This window comes from Cebidichthys violaceus, unplaced genomic scaffold, assembly GCF_023349555.1.
Source record: "Cebidichthys violaceus isolate CVI_PGR_0920_01 unplaced genomic scaffold, fCebVio1.0.p SCAF_44, whole genome shotgun sequence".
Classification (NCBI taxonomy): domain Eukaryota; kingdom Metazoa; phylum Chordata; class Actinopteri; order Perciformes; family Stichaeidae; genus Cebidichthys; species Cebidichthys violaceus.
This window is the reverse complement of record NW_027176639.1, coordinates 2,049,583-2,074,543: the sequence shown is the minus strand read 5'-3', so window position 1 is coordinate 2,074,543 and position 24,961 is coordinate 2,049,583. Positions and strand designations below refer to the sequence as shown.

Here is a 24,961-nt window from a genome sequence, read left to right as displayed (position 1 = left end):
GTCACATTCCTCGTCTTTGCAAACTTGGCAACAAACCGTCTCTGATTCTGAAATATGAACACAAATCTGTTGCAAACAGATGCAAGATGTTTGCAGAAATCCTTTGATGAGAGCAGCTGTAGTCCATGAAACCAAAACAATGAGCTAAGATAAGTCCAGACAGTCTGTAGATCTGAGGGGAACCGCAGGTGTGTGATGGTTCTCTGTGGATTCTCTATTTGGATTTAAAAAATATAAACTTATCGGTTTATTTGAAAGTGCAAACCCTGAAACAAACTGGTCAATGCATGGAGTGGTATGTATCTGTCAATAAAGAAGCAGCACACAGTTAAGTGGTGAAGTCTTGGGGTTCAGCAGTTTGATTAAAGGGTTCTGATGTGGACTAACTTTGTTTCCACGCTTCTGAAGCACAGAACCCGACAGACATCTCAGACAGATCACACGTTTAATGAAATCATCAACAGGAGTTCATTTCAACAGTTATGTTTCATTCATAAAATAAGGGCAATATGTACAGACTTGATCTTTAGGTCAGATAATAACTTCCACCGTCTTAAATTAAATATATTAGATATAGCAGAACAATGTATAGTAACAGTTTGTATAGGATTACAATAAAAGCAAAGCAATCTATTACAATCGTACGCGTCTGAATCATGTTTAACAACCACCGCCTCCACGTCAACTCGTTCAAGTCCTGCTCGTAAGAGAGTGAGGCTCTGATGACGACGACGGTTGTTCAGTCCATTTAATCAACTTTAATCCAGTTGGGTCGACTTTGATCCAGTTAGAGGAAACGCACAGGCTCCAGGGACCTCTGGCCGTTTTTGGACTTATAGGCTGCTGCTATAGGACGAGCACATGATGCACCAATGTGATCGCTACAAGTAGAGAGTCGTAGTTCACCGGCCTGCAGAACACCGTCACTGGAAACCTGTCTGGTTCAGTGCAGGCCATGCAATCTACTTTACTGCCAGAGAGCTTCTATTGTTTTATGTCATCTCTATTCATGTGAGCTCCTCAAGCTGGTGGGAACAACTACAACCTTTGTCCCCAATGACTTGAACAAACCCAGAACTACTGATCACATGACTGTTGACCAGCTACAGGTGGACAGCAGACAACCCCCGCTGGCCACGGTGTCAAAGCCAAATATGGAGCTTCATGTGGTCGTTCATCCGTTATTTTGTTCTTCTGAACAAACCAAATTCAACCGGCCAGCCTCTGCTCACCATCACAGTCAACATGCCGGGCTGACTCCTCCAGGCTACAGTACAGTTAAACTGCTGCACAGGCGGAACAAATCAATATTCGACTATGCGGCGAGGCAAAGCACGTAAAAGAAAAACCATCGGCAGCCTATAAACCCGACACCACCGGCCCAAACCTGGCCTCCACCCTGCACATTGTGCACCTCCCTCTGCTCAGCAAAGGGACCAGGTCCTTTGATTGTGGAGCCACTGTGCTTTGAAGGTCCAGTTCTTCATTGAGAGTTGAAACAGGAAATATTTAACACATTACAGTAGAGGTCCCGTATGCAACACGGGGGGGTTAGTGAGGAACTGCTAAAGGCCAGGGGGACGGATAGAAGCGCCTTCAGACAGGTTCAGGGTTTCAGTGACTGACGTCTCACTATAACTTGATGAGAGAGGAGTTACAGGCAGCACAAACAAACACCGTCTCTCTCTGGGCCTCTGGAGCTGAAGAAGAGAGAACAACCAGAGAACGAGAGTCAACAGAGACGAGGAAATGCAACTCGACCAGGAGACCGAATGTGAAAGAGAGTCCGTTCATCACCTGTTGCTCCCATGCACGACCTCAGCACCTTGAAGGAGCAGCACCGGGAGCAGAAGCTGTTGCCACAGTTACTGCAGCTCCTCTGTGAGACAAAGAGACGTCACATTGAAGCTCGTGACAATAGAACAGGAAGACTAAATGAAACACGGCGATGACGTGAATCCTAAATATAACACACGTTCTCACCCTTTTCTTCAGCACAGAGAAGACGGCGTTGCAGCTGGAACAGTTTCCTTAGGAGAGAAACACAAAGAGATGAATGGTTCCTCCTGTCATCACCGAGCTGAACGAAGCAGCGGAGGAGTCGGAGCACACTGACCTGTGCTGGTGGTGGGGTAGCGCTTACGCAGCTTCTCCGTCAGTTTAGACACTTTGCTGCGTATCGGTTCGTTGCGGCTCAAGAGACCATTTTCAGAGACGGTGTCATACTCTGGAGCTCCAAGAGGCCCGTCATCATCCTCCTGAGGGGGGTGAAGAAACACGGTCACACACTGTGATTTGGAGGTCGTCTTTTGGAGAATGAAAACATGGCAAACTGTGGATAAATGAACTGTGATTCATTGTTGTCAAATGAATCCAGCCGGGTGATGGAGAGTACTACGTCACTACGGAGACAGACAGGAGTGGATACTTCATCTACATGGAGACACACATGCAGCATGCTTATACAGCTGCACTGATCCATCCACCAAACATGAAGACAACAAACCCAAAAACTATTTGCATCATTACAAGCATCGTGTTATACCTCTATACTGGTATAACTGATGTGTTAATACACAATAACACATCAGTTATACCTCTGTACTGGTATAACTGATGTGTTATTGTGTTAATACACATGAGATAATATCAGGTAAATCTCTGACGTTGTGTTGATGACAGATGTTCATTGTTTTCATCCATCAGTGGAATTGTTCTTTTTGTACAGTTATGGTCACAGAACAGAACAGAACATAACAGGAACAGAAACAGAACTGAGCAGAACAGAACAGAACTTTCAGGGAACAGGAGAACTTGTTTCTGCTTCCTGTGTGTTGAACAGCTGACAAACAGTTTGAAAAAGCAAAGCCTGCGAATCAGAAAGGCTGAAATACATCTGCTGTTATACAGAAACTCTTTACTGTGTTGGAATTAAATAAAGACCACACACACACACACACACACACACACACACACACACACACACACACACACACACACACACACACACACACACACACACACACACACACACACACACACACAGGAGATGAAGGAGCACTCTGTACGATGGGATTACTGGAGAACAGTAATGGACTGTAATCTCTGGAGCTCTATCACCATCACATAACTCATGCTGAGGGAACAACACACAGATGGATGGATGCACATTATGAAGTCCACTTACCACTAAGACCAAAGGGGTTTCCTTATTAGGAAGCAGAACAACACATGAGAACAAGTTACCCACAGAACTCAGAGTGTTCAGTGTGACGACTGAGCATCAAACCACAGCAGGAACTACACACAACAAGGTGACTCCTCATGAAGGCCTGGTTCATGTTCACGTAGTGCTTCAGTGTTAGTTTATGGGCGGCGGTGCAGTGGGGGGGGGGGGGGGCACTCACCTGCAGGGACACCAAATGTTCCTGAGTCCAGAGGACAGCAGAGACAAACAGGACACACATAACAACAGGACGAGTTTATCACACGAGCATGGAGACGCTCCAACAACCGGGATCCAAATATGTTGACGATGATCAATTATTATCATGCAGCGGCCTCAGAACATGCTTGTTGCATACTTTGATACTTTATAAATTACATTTAAATTACATTTAATCTAAATGTTTCCATCGGAGCGGATACAACAGAGCAGAGGTCTACAGATTTAGGGGAACAAACACAAACGGTGATAAGAACGTGTTGTAGAAAAGTGTACAATTAAGTAGCATTGAGTTGTATTAACCTCAATGGCATCTTTAAATTCATCATCAGGCTCCGCCTCCTCGGCTTCCTCCACGCTGCCAGGAGACAGGTCCTGTTATTAAACACAGAAATGAATATGTAAAGTCTGGCTAATGGTCCCGAGATCAGCCTCTCTAGCTGATGGATTTGCGTTATTCTGACGGGAGAAAGGCATCGAGAGCATGAGATGAAGAGGATACGAAGCTTACAGACTCTTAATGTAAATCACAACCTCTAAACCTGCGTACACCATCTCCTCTCACCTCCAGACTAGTGGGCGTGGGGGTCCTATCCAACACGTGGCCGTGGTCCTGTTGGTCACACGTTCCTTCTGCGGTCTGGGCCTGGCTCATGTGGAGCAGATTCCTAAGGTCCAGCAAGACTGGAAGCACAAGAGAAACGTTCGCTTCACTCTCTCATAGGAGAGTTGGAGCTCCGCCTCGCTCCCTCCAGACAGAACTCACCTCTAAAGAAGTCTCTGTTCCACAGGAAGACGGCGCTGTTGAGCCCGGCGAGCACCCAGCCCAGAGGAGCGACGTAGAGCAGGCATGCCAATATCAGCATCGCTCCGTAGAACCTAGAAGAAATCACAGGTCAGGTCACATTCACTCACATCCCAGCACAGACGTGACCGATCACCAGCGCAGTCTGACAGGTAACAGCTTACAGTAGCGCTGAACGAGTATTTTAAAGATAGAGTACACTTAAACTGATAGTACTTGCTGGTACTACCGTCTGTTTCTCTAAACTGGAGGCGTGCCGACCGCCATCTACCGCTGGTAATACAGTGACTATGGATCCACACCTCACAGCACCACTCTAACAGACAGACAACTAACTGTTGTGTGTGTAGATGCAGACCTTGATGACTTGGTGTGGTTGTCCCAGTACAGGACTTTGTAAAAGGTTTCTGCTGACAGGCAGGCGGAGGACAGCATGTCATCCAGGTGCTTCAACCTGGTGAAGAACAAACGACGTGAGAAGAAGGATCAACATCGACACTAAAGCTGTTTTCATTTCACAGACTCTGAAATGAGCCCATCCCCTGCCGTGTGTGTCTTACAGGTCTTTGACTTCCAGCATGGCTTCCTGTTTGGTGAGATGAACTGTCTGCAGGTCCCTGCGGTGCACGGCGTGGTAGCGCCTCCTGTGGAGCTCAGAATCGGAGGCTCGTCCTCCACACCGGTCCTGCAGGTAACCCAGGCCGGCAGGCGCCGCCACCGCCACCACACCCACTGTGATCCAACCCACTGACACCAGAGAGGCAGACACAACAGTAATCCATTATTCACGCGTCTAATAAAAGATCAATATGAATGCCTCAGTGCTCATCTTACCTTCATTAACAGTGCAGAGGAAGACATTGAGGAACATGCAGACAAGCAGAGAGCACAGCGGCATCTTCCATCTGAGGGACGAAAGAGACGCCGTTAAATACTACAGTATACACTCGGCTTCCTGCCATGTCTGCACGAGGCCAGAAGCAATTACATCACATGATGCTGAAGCACACACACACACACACACACACACACACACACACACACACACACACACACACACACACACACACACACACACACACACCCGAGCAGGAAGCGGGTCAGCTCCACTGCATCTGTAGCTGGCTCTAGAAACAGAGCCATCCTCTTGTAGGACACGACCATGTTGAAGAGGTCAAAGTTTGGCGTACACCGCGGGCTCCCCAACTCAGAGGCATCTGGAGACCCGAGGGTCTCTTTAGATAGCGTGTGGGCCAGCTCCCCCACTTCCCCCGTCCCATGTGAGGGGTCCTGGGACACGCCGTGCATCGCCATCCCTGTACAGAGAGGAACAGAAAGCAGGGGTCAGAGGGTGAAACCACTTGCTACTGTCACAGGGATGTACTCTGGGTCCCATCAAAGAGATGGGACCTAGATTCAGTCTACCGTCAGGTACACCGTAACATCCCAGACAGGTGTGTCGACAGGTGCAACACAGTGTGCTCTGTTCCACTATGCAGGCCGACTGCTAACAGGAGACCCGCTGCAGAGGAGTGAAAGCAGCCTGGAGGCGGCAGGTCTGCTGCTCAGTCACAGCAGCAGGGAGTCAACCACAGAGGACGATAAATCCTATTCTCAGCCTGTTGTTAAAGGACTCATCTTCAACAATGATAGTTTGATACTAATAATCTATTGTTGTGCATTCTTTTTTTTTCAGTAAATTCATTATAATTGTTTACATTTAATGAAGAGTTAAAGCAATAATAAACGATGTTCATCAGCTCACAGTAGTGTGTCGTGTCATCAGGAGGGAACCTGGTTAAAGACTGGTTAACTGGTTAGCCTGGTTAACCCCTAACAACCCATTAGAGAGACTCCTGTGAGTTCTTCCGACAGCTCCACTGAGTGCTTGTCACGTGTCAGCGGAGGAGCACCTTCAATCAGCGCAGTGCTGCGGCCTGTGAGACGCCGTCAAACAGGAAAGTTCACTTGGCTCGCTGACAGACAGACACTGTTAGAGACATTATCGTTACTTCAGCCCAGACAACATCACCGGCCGGGTAAGAAAAGCAGACAGCGTACCCCGAGCAAAGCGTCCAACAGCGGCCAACTCGAGCAGCAGCAGCGGAGGAGGAGGAGGAGGAGGAGGAGGAGGAGGAGTGCTCAGGCGCAACTAGCGAGTCCCACCGACAGCCTGGAGGAAGAAGAGCCTCCAAATTCAACCGGCCCGGTCGACATGACAGCGAGCTGCCGTCCCGCTTGAACGCTGAGCTGTAGTTGATATGACGGCGGGCTGTCTGAGGAGAAACCCGACGGGTAAAGCAGACGTTTCGTTCGGCCGCTCGTCCTAGCTGGCTTTGTTAGCTGCGTCCTGTTTTCACAACGTCCGCTTCCTCGTTTAATCCAGGCCGAACAGTCGATTGCAGAAAAGAGGCAAATGTCCGAAACAGTCGATCACAGAGCAGAGTGATGTGACTGATGGAGGCTTTCATAACATGATGAACTACTTTAAGTGTGGAGGACGTAGGTATAGATTATGAAACATAAATCAAGTGTCTGGCCAAAGGTTTTATGTAAATATACTTAAATATTCTCTTTAGAATAATAATTTCAAGTCTGATGTATAAATATACAAATATTCTTCATTTCAAAACTTTATCTAAGAGACATAAAATGTCTCCTACTTCCCTAAAAAGTGTCCTTTTCACAATATGTTCTGGAGAGGTTTGATCATAACCACTGACTAGAACGTGAATGTACATTGTGTTTGATTACCCATTGTCCTGCCCTTGTATTGTCAGTACTGCTGCCCTCAGACCCCTGAGGAACCTGTCGGCTCTGTTCTGGTCCAGACTGTGTGTCCTCAGTCTGTGGGGAGTGCTTCCTCGCCCTCTTGTTCTTCTTCTGCTTCCTTGTTGTTCCCTTGGTGTGACTTCCGCTGTCATTCTTACTTTTCTCTTCCTCCTCTCCAGCCGGTTCAGAACCTGATTCAAACCCTGTACTCTTTGGTTCTTGAGGGTCCACGTTTGCTTCAGGTTCTTTCTCATCAACATCTTTGTCCTCGTCCTGATCGGACACGTCCTCACTGTCCGCTGCCTCAGTGTTTAGTGGGTCTTGTTCGTAGTCGTGTGTAATGGTGGGCGGTCCTCTCTGAAGGGTTTCCCTCTCTCTAACATCTGTTTGGGCTTTTATTTGAGCAGATTTGATCTGTGGAGGTTGTGAGATGACACCATCAGCAGCATAGTGAAGATCAGCAGGGATCTGTGACTCTGTGCTTCCATCTGTTTCCTCCAGCAGTGAGCCTCGCTCCTCTCTCTCTGATACTTCTACAACAGACCTTTCCTCCTTTTCCTCGAGTGATGTATTTTCCACCTCATCTTCGCTTTTCTCCAGCATCCCAGTATCCTCCACACACTCCTCCTTTACTTCTTCTTCTTCTTCCTAATCTGTCACCTCCGTTTCTAATCTGTCGTCCAGCTTCCTCTCCTTCTCCTCAGCTTCGTCGTCCTCCTCAGCCTCTCCAGGCTGCACCTTGTCTTCATCCGTCTCCTCTTCTTCTTCTTCTTCTGTTAGCACTCTTTCTTCTGCTTCCTGTTCTTCTTCTGCTTCTTTCTTCAAGAGGTCCACCAGATCCTCCTCACTTAGCAGGACTGCGGTGCTTTTGTTGCTCCCTTCAGTCTCCTCTCCCTCCTCCTTGTTGGCGTCAGCGTTGTCTTGGGAGCTCAGGTCTTCGTCTTCCTGCTCCTGGCTGCAGTCCTCAAACGTGACCAGAGTGGGTAAGATCTGTGGAGTGCAGCCGCACTGCCTGCACTGTCTATCTTTAGATGTGAAACACAGAGCTGCTAAACCAGATCATTGTTCCTCAACCTGAGACGGGACACGCTTCACTTCATTCATGAGAGTCACTCTGGGATTGAAGACTACAGGAGGAGAGCGAGGGGTCTGCTCTCTAGACCAGAGACGTCCAGAAATAACAGATGGTTCACAGTTCAGTATAGAGAAGGACACAAGCTACTGCAACCACACGGTCCACCTGAGGGTCCACCTGAAGGTCCATGGGACAACATCAGTGCATGTTCATCTCCTGTCTGCTTATTGCACAATACCCATACGGCAGCATTTAGAGTTAACCGTGTCAAATGTTAAGTTGTGAATGTATGAATAAGTGTTGAGTGTAGTTTGTTTATGACAGAGTGAAACTGAACCAGTGAAACGTGTCTGATGAAGAGAAGTAACAACACTCTGTCACTAGATGTCACTCTTCACTGTGATCCTGTTCATATTTGATGTATAATGATCACTGTCAGTGTTACCTGACGTTCTGTCGGGCAGCTCATACTTTAATATATAATAATATTACATACTTATTTAACCTGGGTCAGTTCTTCTCTCCTCATGTTCGGTCTGATGAAAATCACTGAGCCAATAAGACTTCAACAAAGACGTGGATCAGTCCAAACAGGGCGGAGCCACTCGAACCCGCCCCCCTCCATATTGAGAGTATTAGATTGGTCCAGTCTGACGGTTCCGCTCCACGCTGTGTGCACGCGACTGCAGAGGAAATACGACAAGTACACTAAGTACAGTGCCTGAGTACAATACATGTACTTAGTTACAATTCACAGAATGAATTCCGCTCATTAGTTTGTTGAATCTGATCACGTGACACGTCGGCGTCCGATGTGACGTAGTCATGGAGGCGTTGGTCGGTCGGTGTCACTGTGTGCTTTGGAAACCTGAGGCGGAGTAACGACGTCCTTTCACAGAACCCAGAGTCACACGGAGTCAGAACCGTTGACTCGTCCTCTACCTCTTGAGCTAATAGCGCCACTGAGTCACTTGAACCCGTCGAAATGATGAAAAACGGTCACCACGCCACCGCGGAGGAGCCGGGTGACGCTGGCTGGAGTAAGCCGAGTGGCTCAGTGCGTAGCCCGGAGAAAAGGAAGCGCGTCGTCCGGCTGTGGTGTGACGGCTGGTGAGTCTCTGCATGTGTAGCTGGTCCCGGTCTCATAAACCCTCTTCCAGTGTGTCGTCCTGTACGCGGTCGTTAATCCGACACGTAGGGACCGTTGGTGCGGTAGCATGCTAACGCTAGCTAGCTACGCACATTCACTTTTCAGGAGTTTAACTATTTCATCGTAACCGTGAAGTTAACGTAAAGTAAATAACGTAACGTTACTACGTGTTTTTATGTCGACACGTTAACGTTTCTCATTCTAATAACTCGTAAACCGGCTGCTTACGTCACTTACTGTGGCGTGAGGTCAGGGGAAGGTCCTGCGTCATCAACGGCTCGTTGAAACGTGTTTCAGTGAGTGAAACTCTACCAGACCTGAAGCTGTGGCTATTTAAAGGTGACGACACGTGGACGCTGACTGTCAAGTTACACGTTACGTTAAGATGTAAACACAGCTGGCTGAGAGGAAACGCTTTGTTTCTGGTTAAAACGTCCAAATGACGTCTGCTGCCTGCAGGTGACGTCTTCCTACTGGGCTCTGTTACACTGTATGCACGAGTCTGCTGTCACTACCTCTACCGTACAGTCTAACTAGTCTGTGATGGTTGATGGTGGCATTCTGGTGGGTTCTGGTAACTAACCTGGAGATTACTCCAGGGCATTTATTTACCTTATTCCTGTGTGACACACCCATGTGAGCGTTGGTTGTGACAGCCAGCTCACGAGTCAGACGACCTTAATTCTTTCTTGTTATTTTAGGTTCTGCTGTCAGAGATCCTCACGCGATTTAGCTGCTGCTGAGGAGACGACCGACTCCAAATTTGCAACGCTTAAATTCTCTCCTGGGCTCAAACGCTGCACAAGGAAGTTTCCATGTTTCTGATAGCTAGTGTGACGCGGTGCGTCTCATGTGTGGTTATAAATAACGAGCATAGTGAACATGTCGTACGGTGTGAGGGGGGGGAGAGTGCTGGGGAGGTGAGCGGGGGTTCCCTGTTATTGGGCGGTTAGAAGGTGGCGTAAGAGGAGCTCGTGGGGGGGAGATGATGTATTCATTTTGCAGCAGTTTACTTTTCAGTGTCAAAAACCCAAATAAATACCCAGCCATCTGTACCAGTTGTTGGGTTCAGGGGGACCGTGGTGACTCATGGCACATAGTCAGTGCATCTGATGAATATGTACTGAGGAAAAAACACTTGCAGATGTTAAACAAGCCAAGAGGAACCAGATCCAGATCAAACACCGATCTGGTTCCATCACTCTGAAGAAGAGAGCGTACTGTCTACCTGATCAGGGGAGGGAGGGAGGCTGGGGATTATTGTTCAGGTAATTCAGACGAGCAGCTTGTGGTAATGTCATTATAGAGGAGAGGTACAGTCAATACAATCTGCTGGAAATGACCTGCAGACACAGACCTCATTATAGGTACCTGTTATCAAACAGATTCATGTGTGCTATGCACCCGTCCTCCCTAATGCATTATTAGAAACAGGTTTTCAATGTACTGCTGCTCAGTCTGTGGTTCTACATGCACAGTCCTGTCTGTGGTTCTACATGCACAGTCCTGTCTGTGGTTCTACATGCACAGTCCTGTCTGTGGTTCTACATGCACAGTCCTGTCTGTGGTTCTACATGCACAGTCCAGTCTGTGGTTCTACATGCACAGTCCAGTCTGTGGTTCTACATGCACAGTCCAGTCTGTGGTTCTACATGCACAGTCCTGTCTGTGGTTGTACATGCACAGTCCAGTCTGTGGTTCTACATGCACAGTCCAGTCTGTGGTTCTACATGCACAGTCCTGTCTGTGGTTCTACATGCACAGTCCTGTCTGTGGTTCTACATGCACAGTCCAGTCTGTGGTTCTACATGCACAGTCCAGAGCTAGGAGTGTTTGAGACTGCAGGAATGTGGAGCTGCAGGGTGCTGAACCAAAACCATCAAAGTCTGAACACGCGTAGCTGGAACTGAGGAGGAGAACTCCCACATCTTCCTTTTTTTAAAAGGCGAACCAGAACATTAACTGTAGAAGTTACTTAGTGGCAGAAAACAAATGAATATTAGCCCATTGTACACAGTGTCTCTGATCATTGCCTTTCATCCAGTAACCTTTATTGTTTTCTCTCGGCGTGTTAAGCGGCCTGTGTTGACTCAGAGAGCCTGTTTTCAAAGCAAAGGCCACACTCTCTCTCGCACACTCACACACTCACACTCACACACTCACACGCTCTCTCACACACACACTCACACTCACACACACACACTGGGCTCTATTTCACAACGCTATAAAAATAGATCCGATAATGATAAACCACAAACCAAGAGGAGCTGTCCGGTCAGCCGGTGGCTTTGAAAGAGGTTTAAAGAGGCTGTAGCTGTCGGGTTCTAACTGTTAACGTCCCGTATTGTTGTGTGTGTTCATCTGTTGATTTCTGTTTTGTCCTCTGGAACGTTTAGTTCGATCACTCGCAGTTTATTTTGCTTCCCACGCTAAAGACGTCCCTCTTCTTTCTGTCCCACAGCTACGACATGGTTCACTACGGTCACTCCAACCAGCTGCGACAGGCCAAAGCCATGGGAGAGTTCCTCATCGTCGGGGTGCACACAGATGGTAAGATGATACGTCTGGTGCTCTGCAATCAAGTCCAGTTAATGTTTGTTTCTCATCAAAAGCAACACGACCTTGTGGTGAACAGTCAGACCTCCCTGGTCTCAGCAGACTGAGCTCATCAGGGTAGAATCTGAGTTTCACACGCAGCGTGAGACTTGTGCTCACTTTGAGGAGGTTGAAGAGCAGTCAGGTGTAAATGTTTACGGTCACCTTTATAATGGAGACGTTGTAATACAGACCCCATCGTACAGCTACAGTTCATAAGTATAACTGTTTATGAATGAAGAGTTACACATCAGATCAACATGAATAACACATAATATATATATAACACATGAATAACACATAATATATATAACATATGAATAACACATAATATATATAACGCATGAATAACACATAATATATATAACACATGAATAACACATAATATATATAACACATAATATATATAACATATGAATAACACATAATATATATAACATGAATAACACATAATATATATAACATATGAATAACACATAATATATATAACGCATGAATAACACATAATATATATAACGCATGAATAACACATAATATATATAACGCATGAATAACACATAATATATATAACGCATGAATAACACATAATATATATAACGCATGAATAACACATAATATATATAACATGAATAACACATAATATATATAACATGAATAACACATAATATATATAACATGAATAACACATAATATATATAACACATGAATAACACATAATATATATAACATGAATAACACATAATATATATATAACACATGAATAACACATAATATATATAACGCATGAATAACACATAATATATATAACGCATAATATATATAACACATAATATATATAACACATGAATAACACATAATATATATAACATGAATAACACATAATATATATAACACATGAATAACACATAATATATATAACACATGAATAACACATAATATATATAACACATAATATATATAACACATGAATAACACATAATATATATAACATAAATAACACATAATATATATAACACATGAATAACACATAATATATATAACATGAATAACACACAATATATATAACACATGAATATAACACATAATATATATAACATGAATAACACATAATATATATAACACATGAATATAACACATAATATATATAACATGAATAACACATAATATATATAACACATAATATATATAACATGAATAACACACAATATATATAACACATGAATAACACATAATATATATAACACATAATATATATAACATGAATAACACATAATATATATAACACATAATATATATATAACACATGAATAACACATAATATATATAACATATGAATAACACATAATATATATAACATGAATAACACATAATATATATAACATGAATAACACATAATATATATAACGCATGAATAACACATAATATATATAACGCATGAATAACACATAATATATATAACGCATGAATAACACATAATATATATAACGCATGAATAACACATAATATATATAACGCATGAATAACACATAATATATATAACGCATGAATAACACATAATATATATAACGCATGAATAACACATAATATATATAACATGAATAACACATAATATATATAACATGAATAACACATAATATATATAACATGAATAACACATAATATATATAACATGAATAACACATAATATATATAACGCATGAATAACACATAATATATATAACGCATAATATATATAACACATAATATATATAACACATGAATAACACATAATATATATAACATGAATAACACATAATATATATAACACATGAATAACACATAATATATATAACACATGAATAACACATAATATATATAACACATAATATATATAACACATGAATAACACATAATATATATAACATGAATAACACATAATATATATAACACATGAATAACACATAATATATATAACATGAATAACACACAATATATATAACACATGAATAACACATAATATATATAACACATAATATATATAACATGAATAACACATAATATATATAACACATGAATAACACATAATATATATAACACATAATATATATAACATGAATAACACATAATATATATAACACATAATATATATAACATGAATAACACACAATATATATAACACATGAATAACACATAATATATATAACACATAATATATATAACATGAATAACACATAATATATATAACACATAATATATATAACATGAATAACACATAATATATATATAACACATAATATATATATAACACATGAATAACACATAATATATATAACGCATGAATAACACATAATATATATAACACATAATATATATAACACATGAATAACACATAATATATATAACACATGAATAACACATAATATATATAACATGAATAACACATAATATATATAACACATGAATAACACATCGGGTAACAGAGAAGAAAGCGTAAAGAACAAGTGAAGTAAAAGGTTGTTGAGCACTGTCTATGAGGATCTGCATTTAAAGGTATATATTGAGGAGTGTGGAAGTAAAGGTGTGACAGACGACCTGCATCTGTGTAGGAAGTGATGTAAAGTAAAGGGAGACCTTCATGATGCATTACGTAACATTGACATTATGGAGCCTGTCCATTTCTTCACTTGTTCCAATTTTGGCTCTGATGTCAGGGAGCAAGGGCTGCGTTTCATTTCTCAGTTCAACATTACAAATGCAGAGTGTCTCTTTATACGCAGTGACCCTGGAGCATCTGCACTCAGCTGGTCCGCTTTCTTCTGTGTATTCTAGTGTGTGCATGGTGCAGTCCACGTGTCTGTAGTCCACCAAGTCACTGGTTAGGTCTCTTGGTGTTGTGGGTAGCGGAAGGTAGTTGCAACCCGGTCATCATCTCGCTGATTTAGTTGTTAAAGGAACATTTGAAACAGATGGAACAGACATGCAGAGAGAAGAGCTTCTGCATTGTAGCAAAGCAGGAATTCAGGATCAGTACAGATAATTAGTAATAGATTACCTCTCATCCTCTCTCAAAGCTGAGATTTCCAAGCACAAGGGTCCTCCGGTCTTCACTCAGGAAGAACGCTACAAGATGGTCCGGGCCATCAAGTGGGTGGACGAGATGGTGGAAGGAGCGCCTTACGTCACCACCCTGGAGACTCTGGACAAGTACAACTGTGACTTCTGTGTGCACGGAGGTGAGCCGGGTCAGGGGCGCTCTTTGAAGCGAAACCTCCCGATGTGATGACGGACTAACGTCACGGCTTGTGTTTTCACCAGACGACATCACGCTGACGGTGGATGGTAAGGACACGTACGAGGAGGTGAAGCGTGAAGGACGCTACCGGGAATGTAAGCGCACACAGGGCGTCTCCACCACGGACCTGGTGGGACGAATGCTTCTCATGACCAAAGCCCACCACAGCAACATGGTGAGCTGCGTTTGTGCTTCACGCCGGAGGTTTCACTCATTTATACACGAGACTGACGTATCGTGTGCCATCAGGCCGTGTTCTTCCTTTATTATGTTGTTCATCTTTTCCTCTCCAATCATTTCTGCAGGATAACCCGGACTACCAGCAGCATACAGACAACTTTGGAAAAGTGAGTGTTATGAGTTTTTATTTTAGTCAAAGCTCGTCATGTAAATACATTGTGATTATGAAGGATATCTGTGGAACGTCTTTTTACCACGGTGAGGCACCACCCAGCGTTTACTACATGTCTTTTGTTATAATACAGGGTCCTAAAGGCCACAGTCCGTGGACGGGAGTGTCCCAGTTCCTCCAGACGTCCCAGAAGATCATCCAGTTTGCCTCAGGGAAGGAGCCTCAGCCTGGAGACACCATCATCTACGTGGCCGGGGCTTTTGACCTCTTCCGTATCCTCATTGTGCAGAAATAGTTGGGTTCTGATTGTGTTATCTGTGGTACATGTTGTTGTTGTTGTTGTTGTTGTTGTTGCCTTCACCACTAATTCCTCGCAGACATTGGCCATGTTGACTTCTTAGAGATGGTCTATAAGCAGGCGGAGAGGCCCTACGTCATCGTGGGTCTGCACTTTGATCAGGTGCAATTACTAGAAACACTCACTCACTCACTCACTCACACACACACACACACACACACACACACACACACACACACACACACACACCCTCCCTGCTGTGTCACGTCCTGCCCTTTGAGTCCTGTCCTTTGACTGGATATCTAAAAGATGAAAATGTGAAGTAGTAAACGATTGCTTCATTCTCTTCAGGAAGTGAATCGGTACAAGGGGAAGAATTATCCAATCATGAACATCCATGAGAGGACACTGAGTGTGCTGGCCTGTCGGGTGAGTTCTCTCTCACACACACACACACACACACACACACACACACACACACACACACACACACACACACACACACACACACACTCCTCTGAACAGTGGGATGTATTTGAAGCCTCACGGTGCTACAGGCTGAATGTGAGTCTGGTACAGAGAACCTGCAGCCCCGTCGCCGCTGCGTATGTTTGTTTTGAAGTTCGACCAACTTATGAGAAAGTTACACAAAAACAACATGTTACACAATCCTAAAAGCTCTGCTCTGCCATCAGTTTTACTCAAAGCCTGATGACGAGGTACACGATTGGGCAGATTTGAAGCAGTGAACTGTACGAACACCTTCACCCTGGAGCTGTGTTGTATCAACAGGTGCTCCTCGGTTTCACTTGTACATTTGAACTGATGTGAGACACTCGTGAAAGGTTTGATCATGAGAGAAGTGAACGTCTGTGACCGTGGCTCACCTTCCACTGGTCCGTCTCTCTACAGTATGTGTCGGAGGTGGTGATCGGTGCTCCCTATGCAGTGGGCAAAGACCTGCTGGATCACTTTAAGGTGAGTCGTCGTTATATATTTCACCAGAATGGTCCCTTCAGTTTGAAGACTGGGTCAACCTTTGGCTCTTAAATTGCTTAAATTACAAAAAGCCCATATTGAAGCATGTGGCGCCCCCTTGTGGACACGAGAAACACCAGACGATAAAACTCATTAAGATCTGTCATATCGTCATGTTCTTCTGGAGGATCCGATCACTCAGCTGAGGGAGATATCAAACGGTTCTCAGATGTTGTGGTCCACGGTTAGATGAATGAATGAAAGGTTCTGGCTCTGTTTCCTCTCTGCACATGGTGCTGGTTTAACAGGTGTGTTTGTGTAACTGTACAGGTGGACCTGGTGTGTCATGGCAAGACGGAGGTGATCCCAGACAAAGACACGTCGGACCCCTACGCTGTGAGTACGGGCCTCTTGTCTTTGACTAAGACGAACACAACACAGTGATGTGAGGTTAAAGTACATTCATCACTTCAGCAGCAGAAGCTCTTCATCTGTCTGACTTACAATGAGTGCATTGAAACGTGACAGGAAGTCCCTGATACATCCCATCGTTAGCGGTGAACTTTGGCCTCCGTGTTGGTTTGACGACGATGTGTGTTGTGCCCTCAGGAGCCAAAGAAGAGGGGCATCTTCAGGACCATCGACAGCGGGAACAACCTCACGACTGATGACATCGTGCAGAGGATCATTGAAAACAGGTCAGCGACTCCCCGGTCCTAACTTGGTTCAGCTTCCTTCTCATCTTCATCTGTGTCGATCATTTTGACTTTGAACACCTAACCCTGCTTTTTCCCAGGCTGCAGTTTGAAGCCAGGAATCAGAAGAAGGAGGCCAAGGAGATGGCGGTGATCGAGGCGATGAAGAGGAAAGAGCAGCAGGAGCAGAGTGAAGGTGCAGCTCAGGTTGCTCTCTAGTCACCTCAGACCCGGTTCTGTGTGTGATTTACTCGTCCTGGTACACTCGGCTTTAAGATGTGGACTGAACTGACCCAGACGGACAGCCATGTTGGAGTCGGTCTCCACTAGTCCTCTGGACTCAGAATCCTGCTTTAAATATTTGGTGTGCTCTGCTGGCTTAGCTTCGCTCAGCCTTCATCGATACAGACCCAGCCTGAGCTCTTAGACCTGCCGTGAAAAGAACACAGAGAACACAAACTCGTACTACGTTTTAACCTCCGAAACACTTTTTAACCTCTCGTCCTCCACAGGATCTTTTTAATGATGTCTTCAGTCATGTAGTGTTTGTCCATGAAATCCCTCACGATGTTCCTCTTCAGGTGTTCATTCTGTAATGAGCCATAACTTTAAATGTTCATGACATCGTCAGTTGTGTTTAGATTCTAAACCGTACGAGTCTGTAAGAAGTGTCATCAGTAGCATTGAATGTGGTCTATCTTTCAACACACTGTGGATAAGAGATTCAATTTAAGTTCACTTTGTTTTCCTCCATCTTTATTATTACTATCAGTATGTTAAGTGATCTGTGGAGAGTCTTCATTTTAAGTGTGTGTGTGTGTGTGTGTGTGTGTGTGTGTGTGTGTGTGTGTGTGTGTGTGTGTGTGTGTGTGTGTGTGAGTGAGAGATGTGCCTCATTCCAAAGCTGTAACTAATTTAAGGGCTTTTAATTGTTTCACAGAGTCTGAACTGTCTCCAGCTGGTGGAGTCTCTCCTCAGTCTGCTTCTGTTTGTGTTTCATGAACTAGAATGTCTGATAAGTTAATAAACTGAGGCCCAGCATCACAGTCAATGCTTCTGCAAACATTGATTGATTGTTCTTCTTGTTATTTGGTCCGATCACTCTGAGGTGATTATAAACGGTGCAAGACTTTTTAAAGTGTCTCTGGAACAACTAGGTTTAGTTACTAAAGTAACTAAAGTTACTAGATGGGGATTTTCACAACCTTTCAATCACTATATTGCAGAGTGTAAACGTCCCTCTTAATGAATGGGTGACTCAGAGTGTCCTCTGGTGTCTGTTCTGCAGCGTGCAGCCCGATGAGGTCTTTGTCGGATCAGCACATAGTCACAGTTCACCGGGTTTGTGAAATGAGGCCACGGCCGCTCAGAAGCTGCTAAAGCCCACCGGTCCCGTCTATCGGTCGCACTGAGCTCAGATTTGAACAAAAACTGCAAACTGTCCCTCGTTACAAAGACAAAGAGTCTTTAATCCTCCGGCCCGAGAGCCACAGGAGCTCCAGCAGGAAGGATCCGTTCACTCAGCCGAGGGCAGAACCACAGACGCTGAAGCATCAACGTCTCCTCTCCACAGGTCCAACTTCTCCTCAGGTATTCTTACTTGGCTCTGCTTTTTACTGAATACTATATCTACAGTAGATATATACACTATATATAAATACTATATCTACTGTAGATATAGTAGATATATAAATACTATATCTACTGTAGATATATACTAGATATAAATACTATATCTACTGTAGATATATACACTATATATAAATACTATACTGTAGATATATACACTATAAATACTATATCTACTGTAGATATATACTAGATATAAATACTATATCTACAGTAGATATATACACTATATATAAATACTATATCTACTGTAGATATACACTATATATAAATACTATATCTACTGTAGATATATACTAGATATAAATACTATATCTACTGTAGATATAGTAGATATATAAATACTATATCTACTGTAGATATATACACTATATATAAATACTATATCTACTGTAGATATATACTAGATATAAATACTATATCTACTGTAGATATAGTAGATATAGTAGATGAAACTTCTTCTCCAGAGTGTGTGTGTGTGTGTGTGTGTGTGTGTGTGTGTGTGTGTGTGTGTGTGTGTGCGTGCGTGCGTGCGTGTGTGCACGTGCACACAGACTTTACTGACTTGCTTGCCATCTGTCTCTCTATTTGTTAGAACGTTAGAACGTTTTTTTCACCTTTCGACACCACACACTGTAAATCATCACAACTGTAACTTGAGCTGCTCTCATCAGACTCAATAAATGAAAACACCTGTGTGTGACTGCAGGGGCTTTATTCTATAACGATGCATTATATTATATTATATAACCAGAGAATATGTAGACAAAGTAACTGGTGATAAAGTGTAAATACAGTACTTTACTAAATGTACTCAGTTACTTCGCAGCTTCATGAGTTAAAACAGGTGAAACTGCGGATTCAGCATGTTTGTCTCCGGGACGTCACTTCCCAGGAAGTCCACAAACTTGTCCGTGTGAGCAGCGGGCTGCAGAGGGAGGCGCGTTCAGGGTCGTCCCGGGTCTCTGCCGAGGCGGTAGGGCAGAGTTTGAACCGCAGGAGCTCACAGTGACAACACGTTGTGTTTTCACGGCTGAAAAAGTTACACCACTAAACTCTGCCACTGAGAAGGAAAAGAAAAGAATTGGAGCGATGCGTAACATCTAACGCGTCCGTACGCGTTGAGGCCAAACTGCGGGAGTCTGAAGGACCGTGTCGGAGATGGCCTGACGTGTCTGTTTCTCGAGTAACAGGAACCCTCACCGTGCGACCAGGAGAGCTCGAGGAGAGCTCGAGGCATGCTGCTCACAGGAAGACGTCGGGCTTGATCTCCAGTCTGGACTCCCTGCCTCTGCGGTTTCCCTCTCAGGCCGGGTCGTGGGAGGAGATGAGTGCTCAGGATGGGACTGTGCCTCGGTACCGAAGTCCCAGAGGAGGAGGAGAAGAAGGCGAGGATACACAGCACCAGGATAGACAGAGACCTGTACGAGTCCGCCAAGCGGGAGATGAATGTGGTTAAAATACTGCTGCTAGGTGAGGCTGACTGAACACCCGTAAACTCACAGTGGAGGTGTCCCGAGGACTGTTACGTACTACTAATATATGATATGTATTATATATACATAGACCTGAATCTATATTCCACATTGAACAACAAACAAGTTCAATACATGCACTGTTTAATGTAACCATTGTAGATTCAATGATTGAACTTTCATATGATTTATCTCTACTGCATTAAAAAAGTTTAACAGCTGTTTACAACCTCCTCCAGGGGCAGCAGAGAGCGGCAAAAGCACGTTGGTCAAACAGATGAAGATCATTCACAGTCATGGATTCACCAAGCAAGAGCTCACCAGCTTCAAGGTGGGACACACACACACACACGTACACACACACACAGACACACACACACGTACACACACACAGACACACACACACGTACGTACACACACACACACACAAGTACACTCACACACACACACACACACGTACATTGAGGAGACTGGTCCACGCAGCCTGATGTGTTTTATTCCAGCAGATAACAGTCTGTTAGCTCACAGAGGGCCTGGTGTTTCCAGAAGAACAGAGCTGGACAACAATCACACTTAAGGGGAAGCCGAGAGCTCGGTTTATGCTGCGGGTACTTTAATGCATCACAGGAGTGGAGTTAAAGTTGAAAGATGTGGAGTCAGTGACGGAGGTGAACAGAGATTTTAGTTTCTCACGATACACGGGGTCAGACCCAAGGTGGTATGCAGTGGTTTGGCTCTTCCTTCTGTGTGTGTGTGTGTGTGTGTGTGTGTGTGTGTGTGTGTGTGTGTGTGTGTGTGTGTGTGTGTGTGTGTGTGTGTGTGTGTGTGCGTGCGTGCGTGCGTGCGTGCGTGCGTGCGTGCGTGCGTGCGTGCGTGCGTGCGAGCGACTGGAAGCCAGATTCCTCTGTGGGGTTGTGAGAATGGAAACGGTTCAACACACACACACACACACACACACACACACACACACACACACACACCCACCCCAGCTTGTTTTCATTGAAGGCTTATCTTTGTCCACATCCCTGTCCATTACGCTCCTCTTTCCTCTTTACTGCTCCTGTATCTTTTCGTCTTTCTCTCCCCCTTCCTGTCATGCATGTTCATAATGAGTGTGTGATGACGGAGGAGCCTCTCTGTCTTCAGAATGCTACGCATAGCTGCTCTCTAACAACAGCCCTGTTAGAACAGACTGAAGGAAAGCTCCACAGATGAAGATGGTGGAGTTTGAACTCGCCTAAATACAATTCACACTGCTGTTCAGTTGTTGATCGTCTTATGTCCAAAACACAGCAGTTGCTCATGGTCAGGATCATGCACACACACACACACACACACACACACACACACACACACACACTTGTATGACATGTGAAGGTCCAGGTGTTTGTACTGGCAGCTGGGACGTTTCAATGCATTCCGAGATATTAAAGACGCCTCCAGCTCCCTTCCTGCTCTCCTCTCTCCTCCTGCTGCCTCTCCTGTCTCCTAGTCGTCACCTTGTCTGCTGCTCCCTCCTGTCGACTCAAGCGCCATGCTTTCTTTTGGGCCGCTTTCGTTGGGCCGTGTTGAATGAAGAAGGATAACCAACCCCTGAGGAGCTCCATTAATGCTTTTATCAGTTTGAGGAGGGCTTAAAGAGGTTCTCTACAAAAACATGTTATTAAGTTTTATTATTGGTATCAAAACTCAGTTGTGTTGCTGCTAGTATCAAACAAGACGGAGAGTCTGCAGCGATGCTAGTGGCTCTGTGATGCTGCACTAAAGAAGCCAAATGCTAACATTAGCGTGCTAACGTGCTCACAATAACAATGCTAGGATGCTGATGTTAAGCAGGTATAAGGTTTACTCTATTCACCATCTTAGTGAGCATGCTAACGTTAGCACTAACCACAATGTACAGCTGAGGCTGATGGGAAGGTATGTCAGTTTTGGACAAATGTCAGTGTTTACCTGATGATGGCGCTTACAATTCATCCTGGGAGGGACCTGAGCATGTGCACCAAATCCATAACGATCCATTCAGAAGATGTCGAGACATTTCAACTAAACAAGAAAGAAGCCGTCCCTCTGACAGCGGTGCATTTTAAATGACACCCCAACCCTAAACTTGAGCTGTTGCTCATTTTCGTTGTCCAGAAAAGTGATAAAAAGCACAAATTATTTCTTGCATTAATTCAAAACAATATAATCAAGAAAGAATCTTTATGCGTGATGGTTTCAGAACCTCCTTTTGTTGCATTTCCACAACAATGTGAGACGTGTTACATGTTCCAGCGTGCACACGCGTGTGAGCGCGGTTAAATAACAGTAGTCACCTCTCTTTGTTCTCCAGGCTGTCAGTTGGGTTTGCCTTTTGTTCTCAGGTGACGCCCTTGTTTTAGAAAAATGACACAAACTCACAAACCTGCCGTGCCCTTTCCTGACCATCCCACACACACACACACACACACACACACACACACACACACACACACACACACACACACACACACACACAAACTCTTTATCAAGCCTGTGTGCATATCATTCCACATGTGTGTTTGTTTCCACCTCTGACGCCCTTCCTGCTATCTTGAACAAGTGTCTTTGTGTCCACCAATGCAGTGGTAAACATCTGGACCTTGTCTTGAACTGGACAGGTAATCCTGCTCCACGCTGTCTGTTCTACCATATCTGCCCTGAAGGCACAGTGAGAAAGCCGTCTCTTTATCCCTCTGTCTGGTCTTCTGAGGCCCTGTTTGTGCTGCATTAGGAGCATGACAGGCAGGCAGGGAGCTGGCTCCTCTTTGTCTCATCCCTCCTTAATTTGCAGCCCGAGGCCGTGGTGTCTGTGTGTGTGTGTGTGTGTGTGTGTGTGTGTGTGTGTGTGTGTGTGTGTGTGTGTGTGTGTGTGTGTGTGTGTGTGTGTGTGTGTGTGTGTGTGTGTGTGTGTGTGTGGCAGTGCACAACATTTCTGAACTGATTTGTATTTTTCAGAACCTCCTCGTTGATTCAGGTGTTTGCAATGAATCAGGTCTCTTCCTCCTGAACGGTTCTGAGGTTCTGGTTTGTGGGATCAATAGAGCTTTAACCTACAAACACACACTCACATTCTTAGTCACACATTGTTAGAACAGCCTTTGGTTAATAATTAAATATCAGACCTCCGTCAGTTCAGCTGCATTCTTTGTTGTTGTGCTTTTGTAGTAAATTGCTCCGACACAAGACAACTGCTAATGACTGTTAGTGTTTGGGTTCAGGGAGCCGATCCAAACAGCGAGTTTGAACAACAGTTCAGTGTGTCTGGATGGATTAGAGACGACGCTGCTGTAACGTCTCCACAGTGTAACATGAAGTTCCCACAATGCTTTGAACGGTGTTGGTGTTGATAGCCAGCAGGAAGCAAAGGTTGGAAAGGTGTGAGAGATTTCTGTCTGTGGTACTTCCTTGTAAACTGATACACACACACACACACACACACACACACACACACACACACACACACACACACACACACACACACGGGTGTAAACCAGTGGCGGGCCGTGTGTTTCATACCTGGGCCTTCAGCTCAGTCCTACTACAGTTGAACCTCCTGATAACCTCACTATGACGCAGCATGGCGGGATGCTCCGTCATTAACAGCCATGCATGAAGTCAAAATCAGTGTTATTAAAACAACGACAAGAACAAACTCACAACAACCGCTCACATATTTTTATATAACAAAGCAGGTAGAATAACATAAAACCCAAATAACACGTTTCAACAGGCTTCTGCACATTCCAGCTAAACACGCATTCATCCACTCACTGAAGAGCATCATTCAATGTTATTCACATCAGAGGAACAATATTCACCATATCATAAAAACAACACCATAGACACATGAACTGTTCTACCTAGAGACAGCATAGAGGAGAACTGTGACTGGATAAGAGCTCAACTTAAAACAAGCAGCGCTGGAAGCAGAGCAACCGAGGAAGACGGTAGCTGTGCAATGAAGTAATAAGATCATTATAGGAACAGTATTTAGAATACATGTAGTGTATTTATTAAACATAATGAAATGATGAAATAGCTCTAACGTTGTGACGGTGTCGGTGTCGAGGCCGGCAGAGAAGGTTCTGCTGACCCTGATGGTCTTTTTACCCTCTAGTCCACCAGAGAGGTGAGGTGGAGGATTCAGATTACCATAGAGCAACCGACCTGTGGCCCCAGGCTGTGTGTGTGTGTGTGTGTGTGTGTGTGTGTGTGTGTGTGTGTGTGTGTGTGTGTGTGTGTGTGTGTGTGTTTAGGGTAATGTAGCCATCCGGCAGAAAGTGTGTTTAGTTGCAACAGCCGGCACAAGCTGGTTGGTCAGTTTACTTCACGTACGGTTAGTCACAGAGAGAGAGACTCACACACACACACACACACACACACACACACACACACAC

General features: G+C 44.3%; 3 protein-coding genes and 1 pseudogene across 6 annotated transcripts in view; 2 read left to right on the top strand and 2 right to left on the bottom strand.

Annotated features, from left to right (window-relative positions):
* Positions 1-431: 431 nt before the first annotated feature.
* zfyve27 (zinc finger, FYVE domain containing 27) lies at positions 432-9,570 on the bottom strand. 3 transcript variants are annotated; one of them, XM_068728944.1, is made up of 14 exons: positions 9,485-9,570; positions 5,335-5,566; positions 5,085-5,155; positions 4,811-4,997; positions 4,609-4,704; positions 4,212-4,324; positions 4,011-4,129; positions 3,749-3,820; positions 3,408-3,428; positions 3,188-3,208; positions 2,117-2,258; positions 1,984-2,030; positions 1,798-1,879; positions 432-1,700 (listed from the first exon to the last, which is right to left on the bottom strand). In XM_068728944.1, exons 1-14 carry the CDS (start codon positions 9,516-9,518, stop codon positions 1,633-1,635), a joined length of 1,305 nt encoding a protein of 434 aa, XP_068585045.1. In that variant the 5' UTR covers positions 9,519-9,570; the 3' UTR covers positions 432-1,632. The 3 variants fall into 3 exon arrangements, with proteins under 3 accessions (XP_068585045.1, XP_068585047.1, XP_068585046.1); XM_068728946.1 differs by lacking the exon at positions 3,408-3,428; XM_068728945.1 differs by lacking the exons at positions 3,188-3,208; positions 3,408-3,428 and having other exon boundaries at positions 9,485-9,568.
* On the bottom strand, positions 6,794-8,286 carry LOC137886548 (uncharacterized; annotated as a pseudogene).
* pcyt2 (phosphate cytidylyltransferase 2, ethanolamine) lies at positions 8,762-18,505 on the top strand. Its single transcript, XM_068728948.1, has 12 exons — positions 8,762-9,207; positions 11,709-11,797; positions 14,893-15,054; positions 15,137-15,288; positions 15,419-15,460; positions 15,599-15,737; positions 15,843-15,925; positions 16,115-16,192; positions 16,676-16,741; positions 17,072-17,137; positions 17,351-17,439; positions 17,538-18,505. The coding sequence occupies exons 1-12, from the start codon at positions 9,083-9,085 to the stop codon at positions 17,653-17,655; spliced, it is 1,209 nt and encodes a 402-aa protein (XP_068585049.1). The 5' UTR covers positions 8,762-9,082; the 3' UTR covers positions 17,656-18,505.
* A 1,482-nt stretch (positions 18,506-19,987) lies between these two features.
* The window catches only part of gnav1 (guanine nucleotide binding protein (G protein) alpha v1), a 21,948-nt gene continuing 16,974 nt past the window's right edge, over positions 19,988-24,961 (top strand). For both annotated transcript variants that reach the window (XM_068728950.1, XM_068728949.1), the window contains exons 1-2: positions 19,988-20,538; positions 20,780-20,871. In XM_068728950.1, the coding sequence (XP_068585051.1) occupies positions 20,406-20,538; positions 20,780-20,871 (225 nt within the window). In that variant the 5' untranslated portion in view covers positions 19,988-20,405. The remainder of the gene's footprint in view (positions 20,539-20,779; positions 20,872-24,961) is intronic.

Bases quoted from the DNA above. Each gene is read 5' to 3' on its own strand.
- pcyt2 (XM_068728948.1), top strand. From the start codon at position 9,083: ATGATGAAAAACGGTCACCACGCCACCGCGGAGGAGCCGGGTGACGCT. The intron at 15,738-15,842 runs GTATCCTCATTG...AATTCCTCGCAG, and splicing joins CGGGGCTTTTGACCTCTTCC to ACATTGGCCATGTTGACTTC. The intron at 16,742-17,071 runs GTGAGTCGTCGT...GTAACTGTACAG, and splicing joins ACCTGCTGGATCACTTTAAG to GTGGACCTGGTGTGTCATGG.
- zfyve27 (XM_068728944.1), bottom strand. From the start codon at position 9,518: ATGACGCAGGACCTTCCCCTGACCTCACGCCACA. The intron at 3,429-3,748 runs GTTAATACAACT...CTCTGGACTCAG, and splicing joins AATTTAAAGATGCCATTGAG to GAACATTTGGTGTCCCTGCA. The intron at 1,701-1,797 runs GTGATGAACGGA...TCTCTTCTTCAG, and splicing joins GTCGTGCATGGGAGCAACAG to CTCCAGAGGCCCAGAGAGAG.